The 13,564-nt window shown below is 49.4% G+C and overlaps 1 protein-coding gene across 2 annotated transcripts in view; it reads right to left on the bottom strand.

Moving 5' to 3' along the window:
• Positions 1-1,144: 1,144 nt before the first annotated feature.
• Positions 1,145-13,564, bottom strand: part of faf1 (Fas (TNFRSF6) associated factor 1) — an 84,351-nt gene continuing 71,931 nt past the window's right edge. For both annotated transcript variants that reach the window (XM_035414832.1, XM_035414833.1), the window contains exons 18-19: positions 11,344-11,559; positions 1,145-2,420 (exon numbers count right to left, since the gene is read on the bottom strand). In XM_035414832.1, coding sequence (XP_035270723.1) covers positions 2,337-2,420; positions 11,344-11,559 — 300 coding nt within the window. In that variant the 3' untranslated portion in view covers positions 1,145-2,336. The remainder of the gene's footprint in view (positions 2,421-11,343; positions 11,560-13,564) is intronic.

Here is a 13,564-nt window from a genome sequence, read left to right as displayed (position 1 = left end):
AACACGTTTCTCTCCGGCGACGATGCCAACCATCATTGATACAGTGGGGCGCACCATTTTACACCATGCGTTTACACTGCATCTCAATAGGATGAGGAGAACCTGTGAGGTCACAAGGGCACTGTCAATAACACCTTGTATACACAGTGCCCTTGCGACACACCACCGCCCCCTTCTTTACCAGCACAATGGATGAATTCTGGCCGCAGTTGATTACACTGCTGGCATGTGGCTGGGTCGCATGTGTAGCTCCCTCCAGTAGACAATCAACCAGGCTTCTGTAGCCTATTCCCTGCCACAGTTCACAAATGAATAACTGATCCGCAGAGCAAAGCTCTGACACCAGCCCTGTTGGTATTGCTTTGTGTTTTACAATCCTGCGTAAAACCCAAATAGGACAGCCACAGATGGGATACCTCATTTATAATTGCGCTGAGACGACCAAGAGAAGAGTCACAGATGACAATCGAGAAATAAAACAGGCTCAACTAATGAAAAAATAATTTGAATATGGTCTATTTAACACAAACATTCTACAGGTGATGATCGGCAAGACTGCTTTTGATGTTATCAGTCAATATCACTCAAGGTGAGTCAGAGTTGCCCAGTATCACACACTAAATTGGACTGGGCTGGCAGTAGAGACAGCAGAACTAACGATGTGAGCAGATTACACCTGAGATGGTGATTCTTTCGTCCCAGCAGGAAAGACTTTTGAGATAAACCCCTTGAACAAAAACATAAAAGTAATTTTGATTTGAGAAAAACTGCATGAGATTACAAACACACCTCAAGCTCAGTCCAGATTTAGATTATGAATTACATCATAGCCCTCAGCCAACATAACGTGCAATATTTACCTTTGCCCTATGTACTGCCATCGAACCCCGATCTTCAGCACAGGGACTGAAGATATTCATGATGTCCATAAGGCCACCCAGCCCATTCAAACAATGGCTAATTCTTCCCCTAAGCATCACCAATCATGTTCCCCAAGCCTACAGAGGACTACCTGTGTTTACAGAGTCCAACAAGCCAAGTGGCAATAAAAAAAGATGTGCTTGCGTTGAAATACATAAAGACCCAATTCATCTCAACTTCAGAGAGAAATCCTGAAATCTAGATGAAGTATCCCACAGGCCACTGAAGAATCCTGAGCAGTTTAATGTTCGCACTCTGAGAGTCCGCAATATCTCACTCCAGGTAATCGATTAAATAAACAATCACAGCATTGGTGAAAGAAAATTATAAATAAAAAAATTGCTAATGCACACATCATAAAAGAAGGGATTTTTTTTTTCTTTAAATTATGAGAATTAGTAAACCCATTTTCAAGGGGCAAAGGGGGTAGGAAGATTCAAAAATAAATATTCAATAACAAAGGTCACTATTCTGTGAAAAATATTAACATAATCTGAAAGGCAGAAATAAATTCTCTTGTTTGAATACCGAACCCAGCTCTACCACAAAAAATAACACTGAATTCCTCAGGGTAGAACTGGGACAGTTCTGTTGAGTCTCTATTGAGACTTACACATAAATTAGAAAAAATGTTCATTATGATAAAAAGCTTGAATTTAAAACAAGTAACCTGTTTGCATGCATGTGTGTTTGAAGAGAGTTCTGGCTCAGGCAAATACATTTTATATATATTTTATATACTGTATATCAAACTAAAACTAATACAGCATTAACTCAAAAAGGATCAAGAAAAAATAAACAGAGGAAACAGGTGGTTGTGGAGGGGCGTAAATTAAAAGCAGAATAATCAGTTTGGGATATTTTTTTGGGGGGAGCGGGGAGGGGGTCAAGCCGTAATGGCTTGGTGTGATGGAGCTATTCCGTCACATGATGGGCGTTGGGGACGGGGGGGGGGGGGGGGGTGAGGACTGTGGGATTGGGGGATTCAGAATTGAGGGGAACGGAGAGAGTCCAGCGTTCTCCAGGAAGTCTTTCCTCATCTTTACACACAAAAACATGTCTAAAATGAAGCTTTTTTTGTCGAAAGTCCTTATCCATGACGGTGTTCTACTTCTCTGTTTTTTTTAATTTTTTAATTTTATTTACTTTTTCTTTTTTTTCCCGTAACTTGTGGACAGAGAAGATCATGACACGGCGATTAGGTGAGGCGGGTGTTTCTGACATGTGAGTACATGTGAGAGACCGTGTGCATGCATGTCGGCGTATACGCGTGTGTGATGTACTGTATGACGCACGTGTGTGTGTGTGTGTGTGTGTGTGTGTGTGTGTGTGTGTGTGTGTGTCTCCGGACAGACGGGGGCGATGCTGCAGCTCTTCGCTGCTCCTCCAGCCTGTCCCTCTGCGGCTCCTCAGTCCTACTCCTTGGCCTCCAGGAAGAGAGTCTCCTGAGGGAACAGCTTGGCCTCCAGTAAAGTCCACGCCGGGTCCATCTGGGAGATCTGAGGAGGAGGAGAACAACACGGGGTGGGGGGGGAGGGGGGGGTTTACTGATGTCACCGTCATATCAGAAAGGCCAATGTCCTTAGTCAGTAGTTTTGTAGCTTTTACCCACACACACGAAGCGTACCTGACTGTGCAGGTTAAAAAAAAATAAATAAATAAAATAAATAAATAAATAAAAACCACTGGGCCAATCGCTTAACTACAGCAGTATGTCCTGTGACTGCAGCATTGTGTAACTGTGTGAGACACTGTCCTGCTATCAGACTACTACCATAGAAGTCCTCCAGGCTTAAATCACCCCAGCTGAGTGTGTCAGCAAACTGACCGTTGACCTCAGACATAATTAAAATAACAGTATTTATTTTAGGCAAAAATGTCATTCAGAGTTTTTTTTTGGGGGGGGGGGGGGGGGGGAGGGGGCATGTACTCATGCAAAAGTATGTTTTACTAACATCTATGTGGAAAAGCAGGGGTTGTAGGACACTAATCTGACAAAATCACATCGAGATAACAGGGGCCAGAGTCCCAGAGAGATTGATCAGATTTGCTTTCGCTAGGCCCTGCTCCAACCATAACAGCCCTGTCCGGGAGGCCCCCACCGCTGGGGGAGCGGGCCGGGTCCGCTGAAGCCTACGGAGCCGCACACTGGAGCCGCGGCCCCCCCCCCCCCCCCCCCCCACAGACACCGCACACTCCTTCCTGTGTCCACACACACACACACACACCACAGGACACCTTCAGCTGTACCCAGTCACACAGGCACTCCATCAAGAGCACTTCCCATACCGGGCTGAGCCTGCAGAAAGACTGCACCGTACTACATCCACATTACATCGAGGTACTGCATTTAGCTGATGTTCTGCTCCAACTAATCTTATGACTCACAAAAGTGACGAACCGTACTAATGGTTATTAGCACAGTTTAACTTTAGACATCAGAGAGAAAAAAAAACACGAGTGCGTATCATTTTCTTTTCATAATTGCACTCACGCCGCCACCCGTGTGCGAGGACAGTTGCGTCGCCTTTATCGACGAACCCGGGGGCTTAATTTGCTCAGTGCTAGCAGGGCCCGCCCCCTGGCTAAAGGCTGGTAATCGCCGCGGTGTCGCGTTACATAGGCCGCGGCCCAACACCTGTGTCCTCCGCGCGGCGCTCTGGAGGGGGGGGGGGCCCACGGAGGCTTATCTGCTAGCTGTGGGTGACAGGCACCGATTAGCCTTCCTATTATGATCAGCAGCGCTGTGATTAGCGACCTAGCCGCTGACGGTCACTGTCACGTTCCCCCCCCCCCCCCCCGCCCCCCCCCCCCACCCGCGGGTCACTGAAAAAAGTACAGAAAATGAGCTCAATAGATGGATCAGTTGGTGTCAGCCCACCACCCCCCCCAGACTGAACACTGAAAGGGAATGGCTGAACAAGATCAAAGGGCAAATGGGGGGTTGTGATGATGCAATCAAAAGGAAAAAAAAATTACTTTGCTCGATAAACTCAACATTGAGTTGCATTTAACAGACAGTGACCGCAAATTTAATCAACACTGCCCAGCGACGTCACTCCCACAACCTCCCTCATTCCATCGCCCCGTGTGTCACCAACAAGGCTGGGGGCAATTCCATTCTCAGCTCGGTCAATGTAAACATTAACAGAATAACCCTCGCTGGATTGAATCCATCAAATGAATAACACCCGTTAAATTTCATAGGTACTGCATAAATTTAGCATCAATTAATATAATTAATTGACTGATCTGAAAGTATAATCGGCTGTAAGCGAAGTACTACCACCGGCCACCAATGAGACGGAATTCCACTTCTCAACGTCTCAGTTTGGGGTTAGCGTCTGTGCGCTTCTCTGACTCACCCTGTCTGAGCTATATCCGGCCAATGGAACGCCATATCAGCCATGTCTGGGAACAGGAATGACTTTGGTCGAACATCAGACGTTCGGTTTCTCCTAAAAATAGCGTTTATACCAACTGTACAATAACGTGGCAGCTTCACCGGTGTATTCAGCACCCCGAGGTTCTACTGCAAGCGGATTCTAAGGGTCACAAAACCGCTCCAGATAAACACCTACAGAACAGTCATCTCAGTGGACTGGCTTCAAATGACACTTCAAACCTCCAATTTGTAACCTACAGACTGGTAATAAATTAACTTCAAAAAAAGTAATTTCAAAGGGGACCAAAGCCAAACAATGTAAAAATATCAAAATAAAATCAAATGTCTTCAAAAAATCTAATTAAACTGCCGAGAAGCAGGAGAGAGGAGGGTGCCCCGCACCGGTACCAGCGCAGACAAATAATCGCAATACCCAAACTGCAAATGTCAAAGCCGGGACAGATAACATCACAACAGACGCCGGCGAGGAGGAGGTTGGAAACATAATAAAAATAGGCCAGCCGTGAAAATGTGCCGGAACAGTCAGAGCCGAGCGACGGGTCGTCAAAAGCGCCCGCCCGTCCCCGGAGACGAGGGGGGGTGGGGGGTTGGGTTTGGGGTGCGGGGGGGGGGGAGGCACACCTAAGAGAGCAGGTCTGCTCCTCGGCGGCAGAGAGTGATTTGCATGCAATTAGGGGCCGCTTCCCTTCGCGGCGCGACCCTCGGGCGTGGGACCGCGTGGGGAGAGGGTGTCGCGAACCCGCGCCTGGAGCAGCTGAGGGCGAGGCGGAGTGCTAACAAATGACATCACGGTGTTTTGCAAACAAGACGCGTGGGTGCGTGGCTTCTCGCCGCCGCCGCCGCCGCAGTCGCGTTAGCGTTAGCGCTTGGCAGACGCTAGCGACGCTAATGAGCCCGGCGGGCCGCCGCGGCCCAGCGGCGGGTACCGCCCGCACGGAGAGCGGCGGAGGGTGCAAAGACCGCGGGGCTGAGTGTGTGTGTGTGTGTGTGTGTGTGTGTGTGTGTGCGCGCGCGGGGCGAGGGGGGGCCGCCTATCGCCGCTCTCCCCTAAAAAAGACGGAAACAAGGTGTCACACTGACACAGGAGACGAGGACCATCGGTGATTGTTTACACTGTTATCCAATTAACAAACTGTAAGCGCAGAAGCATCTGTCAACAAACAAAGCTGTTGTTTTCCTCCACGCTCTCCCTCCTCCATCGCTTCCCATCATTCTTTGCCCTCTGGTAACACCTAACCTTCAGACTGCTTCCCCCAGCCTAATGCCAGGGAATAAAAACGGATCGAGTCTGGAAGCTCTACCCAGGAACGCAGGGACAATACAGGTGAGGCTAGAGAAGGTATAAAAAGGGCCTTACGCCCGTGTCCGAGTCTGATGAAACACAAACACAGAACTCATTTCGTTAATGAAAGCCGAAACGTCGGCTAAAACAAAGAAAACGAAATATCAAAAATTTGATTTCCTTCCGCGGTTCACTGTGCTCCGACAGTACATGACACATCGCTGCTCCGATGCTAAAAAACTACGAACGGAACCTTGATTTATATCTACCTGAAAAAAATCCATCTCCTCCCGATTCCAAACGAGACCCAAAGCTCCTTAAGCGCATGCTAACCTTTATTTCTTTATTGAAATGTTGGGTGATCTCCAGTCCCGACAGTACCATAAAACCGGGTAAGATTCAAAATGCCTACATAAGAATATGAAGCTATCCTGTCATATCCCAGATATCACTATGAACCGCAGTGAATTAATATACTTTTCAGAAGCTTAGAAAGGGCTGGAGGCAATTTAAATCCAACTGGCACCTAGTTCTGAAGAAACACATCTCCAATCTGGGTGTTTTGTTCAATACGCGCCACGCTTGATCTAGTTTTCCGACTCCATGTGGAAACTAGAGCTTTCTTTATCGGTGCAAAAAACATGCACAACTCTAACGCAACAGCTAATCCACATATTCACCACAGAAGAAAGAGGGAGGAGACAGTGACTGCAGCCATTTACCAGAGACCCCAGAAACGTGGCCTTTTCTAATGACACCAAAACCAATCGTCAGTATATCTCCTTGTTGTGTTCAAAGAGCATCTGTGTTGGAGAACAGCGACTTATCCAGCTAAGGCACTGCATCTCCGTGGAGAGACGGGGACACCGGAACAGAGCCCTGACAATGGCGGCGCAGACGGTAGCTGGGGGTCCCCTGGGATAAAGAACAACTGCTCTTTACGTCTCCCAGGGAGGGAGGGTTCCAATCACCGTGGTACTCCCCCAACAGAGGCAACCCCTCTAACAATCAGCTACCTGCAGCCTGCTCGTGTCAGCTGCACAAGGTGTGCATCGCTCCACCATGCTGAACTACACGTGTAAAATAAGCACTACCTGGCCGCAAGCAATGTAAAAATGTATGTGCAAGTGTCCCCCCGTCCCCAAAGGATGCGACAACATTCAATATAGTGCAATTAGCGCTTCAAATAAAAAACACAATTAAGCCAACCAATCTGAACATGGCGAAAATAAAACGTATGAATAATATTAAAAGGCAATACAGCAAAAATATAAAAGGTGCAACTCCAAACATTGGCAAATGTTGAGCTGAAATAACATTTTTAATGAAGCCATTTAGTTTCCACGTTAATTAAAACCAAATGGCTTGTCTGATTTAAAGTTATGTTGTCAAGTGTTTATTTGGCCAATTACTAAAGCAGTGGGAGATCATTATCTGCTAGCAGAAACGATGACAGCACAGAGAGCAGGGGCGTGAACAGACCACTTCAAAGCGCGCAGTCGAGCCCGGGGGGGGAGGGCCGGGGGGGGGGGGGGGCGGGGGGGGCGGGGGAGGGGGGGGGTGGGGGGAGCAGGCAGGCAGGGAGGCGGGCGGTCGGGGGAACGGGGGGCTGCTGTCCCAGGGGGGGAGCGCAGAGCAGGTTTTTTAGCTTCCCCCGAAGCGGAGAGGCAATCAGGGCAATCGGGTCACACCAGTGTTCCGCGCGCGGCACAAAAACACCGCCAACACAAACAGAGCAGCGCGGGCCGTGTGCTCCTGAGCCGGGGCGCTAGGCCGCCGGGGCGCTAGGCCGCCGCGCTGCAGCGCCGAGCAGAGGGTGTGTGTGTGTGTGTGTGTGTGTGTGTGTGTGTGTGTGTGTGCGTGTGCGTGTGTGTGTGTGTGTGTGAGAGAGCCGCTTGATGTGGTTATCGCTGCTGCTTTTCACCTGGAGGGGGTGGGGGCGGGGAGACGTCGCCGCGTTTGTGTCCCCGGCAGTAAATCGACAATGATTATCCAAAACACGGTTTCTTAATTAAAAGCCTGCTTTGAGATAAAAAGGCTGCCTTCCAGATCTATTTTCTAAGAGTTCAGAAATCACAGGCCTTTTTAAAACATAACACACTATCAATGCTATTTTTTTTTTTTAATGACTTCACAAATGGGCTTACAGGATATTCATTTTGAAAAAAGATTTCAAGGAAAATAATCTAAAAAGAAAGAAAATCTAGTCACACAAAGAAATCTGTTAACTACAGATGTTCCTGTGAGAACTGTATAAGCATTTAAAAATATCAAATAAACTGATATTTAAAAATACCAAACGTTCTACCCTGCAATCCTCATTTTGTATTCAGATTGAAATGGTTAATGCTATATCACTGAATGTGAATACGATCAGGTGTATGGTTAAAAAAAACAAACACTAAGGCAGCATAAATGGTTGGTGTTACTGACTTTTTATTCTCCAGGTCTGGCCTAACAATCAGCAGGAAAACTCCAGCAGTCCTAATTCTCCAGCGGCACGGTGCGGTTATATTTAGATAATGAACTAGCGAAGCGATTGGGCCCATGAATTATTAAACAATGCGGGGATAAAACGCACTATTAGCAGCTACTAATAATATCTTTAAAAACCTGCAGGGTATAATACTCACATAGGCACAAGGTGTTGTGACTGGCTGCAGCAGCGTTGCGTATCGCTAATAGAAATACGCCAATGCTGTGGATGCAAAGCACAGCAGCAAAGTAAGCTGTGTATACTCTCTTTATTGGGGTTTCCTTGCAGTTATATGCTTGGTACAAGGCTGTATATTTTCTTTTGCAGTGACAAACAGGCTACCCAGCTGTACGGGATGAATACACTGCAATTTATCACAGGCTATTTTTATAGTGTATCAGCTTCCTCTGTGGCCAGTCCTCGGGGAGATTTGGTGCATAATGGTCTGTGTCCTCTGCGGTCACTGGTTTGCTTGCGATGGCTCGCAGCCATTCAGGCACTGACCACAGATCAGAAAAGGACGCGCCGTGCGGACCGAGCGCGGGGGACGCGAGCGAGCCCGCTAAAACGCGCCAGCGGGGCGGCAGGAAGGGCGTCGCTCTGCGCCCGGTGAAAACCAGCGACGCGCGGACGTGTCAGCGCAGGAAAGAGAGAGCGGCTCGGACATCTTCCCCCCCGACTCCCCAGCCCGCCCGCGGAAACAAAAGTATTCTTTTCCCCTCTCCCCGTCTGTTTTAATTATTTCCTTAACCGCAGATCTCTGGCAAATTATCTTCGGTTTTAATGCGGGAGAGGAAAAGATTTGGCTTAAACATTTGCGGAGAAATTACAAATGCAATAGTGGTATATCCGCTAATCCTTCCACAGAAACGCTGGGAGACTCTGGATGTGACGGCGCAGTGCTGAGTTTGGGGTTTAATTAGATGTGAGCGCGAGAGGATTAGACTGGGCACAAACACCGGCTGCCATTAAACTCCCGCCTCTAGAGTTTCACTTGGAACCGAGATGCAAGGCTAGTGGCATTCAAAGACCGAAAGAAAAAAAAACTGGTCCTCATGGCAGAAGCACTTTTTGATCTTTGCTTGAATAGTGAGCGTCTTGCTCATTAAAGACAGCCTCTCATATTCAGTTGTTTATCGTGTGGAAGAATGACTATAGGTGGTACATCAGAGGTCTATCAGAGGGTACATACCCTTTTGTATGTTCTGAATTGTGAATGCCTTGCAGAGGGGCATTTCCTTTAGTGTGTCTTTGCTGGGGGGCTGCACCCCTTCTGGGGTCTGGGTGGACAGTCCCACCAAAAGGCCAGTGAACTGGTTGTAACAATATGCATGGTGTCAGTTTGTGTGCGTGTTTCGGTGAGCACGATGTGTTCATCTGTGCATGAGCACACTGTGTGTGTGAGTGTGTGTGTGTGTGTGTGTGTGTGTGTGTGTGTGCGTGAGTGTGCGCGTGCGAGTGTGTGTGAGTGTGTGTGTGTGTGTGTGTGCATGTGTGTGTGTGTGTGTGTGTGTGAGTGTGCGTGTGTGTGTATGTGTGTGAGTGTGTGTGTGTATGTGTGTGAGTGAGAGTGTGAGTGTGTGTGTGTGTGTGTGTGTGTGTGAGTGTGAGTGTGAGTGTGAGTGTGAGTGTGTGTGTGTGAGAGAGAGCGCATGCCGTGGTCATGTGTGCGTGCGTCCGCTCCCCATAGACCACAGTGGTGGGCTGCCTGGGCAGGCCTGTGCACTCGTCCTGATTAATAGAAATCCCATATTTGTTTCCACAAGTCTAATTAACCAGGTAGTTAAAAATGAAGCTCATTAGCTACCTGCCACAGAGCTTACCAACCCTGTCTCTAATTACTGTGATAACTCCAGTGTTGCCAAGGTGCAGTGGAGCCAAGCAGAACACTGCTGACAGTATCTTAAGTAACCAGTGCTCTTTTGTGCATACAGGGAACCTAATTACTATTCACCAAATTATAAATGCACTTGTGGATAGAATAAAAAAAAAAAAAACATGCACACACAGTAGAAAAAGGTTCTCATTAGCCTGCCATGGCTTTTAATTAAACTGCAAGCCTCTGACTATCCCTGCAGTCACACTATCCAGACACAGGGGACGAGGAGGAGCAACAAACTCTAGCCGCTCACACAGTGGGATTAACAACCCAATTATTACTAGGTATATTTTCCAGCAGAGATACATTGAGAGATCACGGAACAGGCTGTTCTGCAAATTGCCGGGGATTGTTTTGCAACAGAGTGGTTCACTACGAGGGGACCTGGTGACCACTTCTCAGAAAACACACAAAGACACAAGCACAGACTGGCCTGTGCCTTTGTGTGCTAATACAGATCCATTACAAGGATGGGCCATTCACACGAATGCGAGAATTCTGATCACTACACTGCATCGTCCTAATCCTCAGTTAGCAGGAGTAACTATATCACCAAAAGGCTTCAGGGTGTATTGTGTATTAAACTGATTGTAGACACAGAGTCTAACGTATGCATGTTGTAGATATCCATTAGCCCCCGGCTCAACTTTGGCTATTGGAAAACGAGCTGCTGAAGAATGACCTGAGGAGTGGTGAACATCTTCATAACATGACCACAGAATACATGACTGGCATAATGACAATTTAGTGTGACTTAGAGGCAGGCAGTCACGTGACTCTGGTCTCCTTGGCCAATGACAGAGATGGGTGAGCCACAGAGACGAAGCAAACATGCGTTGTGAACTCAGACGGCGGCTCTGAACATGGCCAGGGAGAGCATGCATGTGCTAGTGTGTGTGTGCTAGTGCGATGGACAGGACCAGGGAGAGCATGCATGTGCTAGTGTGTGTGTGCTAGTGCGATGGACAGGACCAGGGAGAGCGTGTGTGTGCTAGTGTGTGTGTGTGTGTGGTAGTGCGATGGACAGGACCAGGGAGAGCATGCATGTGCTAGTGTGTGTGTGCTAGTGCGATGGACAGGACCAGGGAGAGCGTGTGTGTGCTAGTGTGTGTGTGTGTGTGGTAGTGCGATGGACAGGACCAGGGAGAGCATGCATGTGCTAGTGTGTGTGTGCTAGTGCGATGGACAGGACCAGGGAGAGCGTGTGTGTGCTAGTGTGTGTGTGTGTGTGGTAGTGCGATGGACAGGACCAGGGAGAGCTTGTGTGTGCGTGTGCTAGCGCGATGGACAGGACCAGGGAGAGAGTGCGTGTGCTGCTGTGTGTGTGTGTGCTAGTGCGTGCGTTAGCGCTCGGAGGGGAAGGGGGGGGGCGCACTCACGTTTCTGCGGGGGAAGGTGGTGAGCAGCTTGAACTCGTCGCAGGGGTAGCCCTTGGAGGCCACGAAGTGGAAGAGCACCTGCAGCGTGCAGCTCCCCAGGAAGCGGCGCTCCAGGAACTCCCCGCTGGGCGTGCGCACGCGCAGCTTGCTGACCGCCGCGCCGCCCTCCTCCTCCGGCTCCGGGGGCAGGGTCTGCTCCAGGGACAGCCGGATGGCCTGGGGGGGGGCAGGGGGGGGGGGGGCACAGACCGCCACGCGTGAGGAAACTGAGCTCCACTCTAGGCTCATACAACACGCTTATTAATACCACAACACATCTACAGTAGAGCTAAATTTTACACTTTGTGTAAGAAACAAACTGCAAACGATCAACTGAACAGTGACGTAAATGTGCAATAAACAGCCTTTTACAATGTGGATAACATGGCGGGGGCTTCAAACAATAAGGGAGCGCCATTGTTGATTTGCAGTGATTTTTATACTGACCAAAAATAAAAACGCAATAGAATAAAACACACCTACCCCAGTAAAGGTGTGCTCTTTATGTGCCATTCATAATGATGCTTTACCTGCTGCCTGCTCTTTATCCACACGCTCATAAAGCATCAAAAAGACACAGACAAAGGTTCCTTTTTCACTCCTAAATACACAGCTTATTCACAATAACTGCAACAAAAAAAAAAAACAAAAAAAAAAAGGGCATCATGATCCTCAACTGCAGGGGAATTAATCAAATCTCCAATGTCACGGCGCAGAACCAACTGGTCCTCTGTGGTTTTCACCTAAAGCTTGTTGTTCCTGTTTTGACAGTCGGCAGCATATGCTGTGACAACACATGGCAGCTTTATTTACCGACCATAATGCAATTATATTTCATAAAAGTGTACAACAGTAGCTCATTAGCAGCTCCCGTCTTTGTGTGCCCGTGTGTCGGGAGCCCCCCCCCGGAGCCCCCCCGGGGCCCCCCCGGCGCCCGCCCGCCCCGCTCCCCCGGGTGGGACGGCATAAAGGGTCCTCCGGGAGCCCCTCCCCAGCACGGGCCGCCGCGTCTGAGAAGCCACACGCGCACACGGGCCCCCGCTCCTCATACAGAGCAAGCACCTTTTCACCACAGGAATACACACACACAGACGATACACACACACACACACACACGCATACACACACACACATATGCACACATACACACCCGCACACAAACACGTGCACACACCCACACATGCACAGCCACACATACATACACACACACACGCATACACACACACACACACATACACACTCGCACACACATACACACACACACATATGCACACATACACACACGCATACACACACACACACACACGCATACACACACACACACATATGCACACACACACACCCACACATACACACAAACACACCTGCATGCGCACACACATACACACACTCGCACACATACACACACACACACACATACACACACATACACTCGCACACACAAACAAACGCACACACCCGCACACGCACACCCACATATACTCACAAACACACGCACACCAGCACGCGCACACACATACACACTCACACACACCCGCACACGCACACCAACATATACTCACAAACACACGCACAGCTGCATGCGCACACACATACACATACACACACACACACACCTGTACATGCACACCCACATATACACACAAACACACACACACACACACACCTGCATGCGCACACACATACACACACATACACTCGCACACATACACACCCGTACACGCACACCCACATATACTCACAAACACACGCACGCGCACGCACACACACAGACCAGCATGCGCACACACATACACACACACACCCACACACACATGCACACACTGAACGGCCGGAGAGGCGTGTGCACCTGACGGGGGCCAAGGCTGGCTCCGTTAACTCCCCCCGACCACCACCTCCTTCTCCTCTCCTCCTCTCCTCTCCTCCTCTCCTCTCCTCCTCTCCACGCCAGCGATAAAAACTCCCATGGCCCGGCCTCCCTTTCATCCACCGCCCCGGCACAAAAGACGGCGAATCACAGGCCGCGCTCCCCCCCCCGCCCCCCCCCCATTTTTCCCCTACTGTACGGCTCCGCGCCGGGGCTTTGTTGCCGGGGGCGTTGTCGCGGCGGGGCGAGCGAGCGGGGCGAAGCGAGCGGGGCCGGCCCGCGCTGGCCGGGCTCCAGGTGTGGGGACATCATGTT

Source organism: Anguilla anguilla, chromosome 4 (genome assembly GCF_013347855.1).
Source record: "Anguilla anguilla isolate fAngAng1 chromosome 4, fAngAng1.pri, whole genome shotgun sequence".
NCBI lineage: Eukaryota > Metazoa > Chordata > Actinopteri > Anguilliformes > Anguillidae > Anguilla > Anguilla anguilla.
The sequence above is the reverse complement of the archived record's forward strand: the minus strand, read 5'-3'. Positions and strand labels throughout refer to the sequence as shown.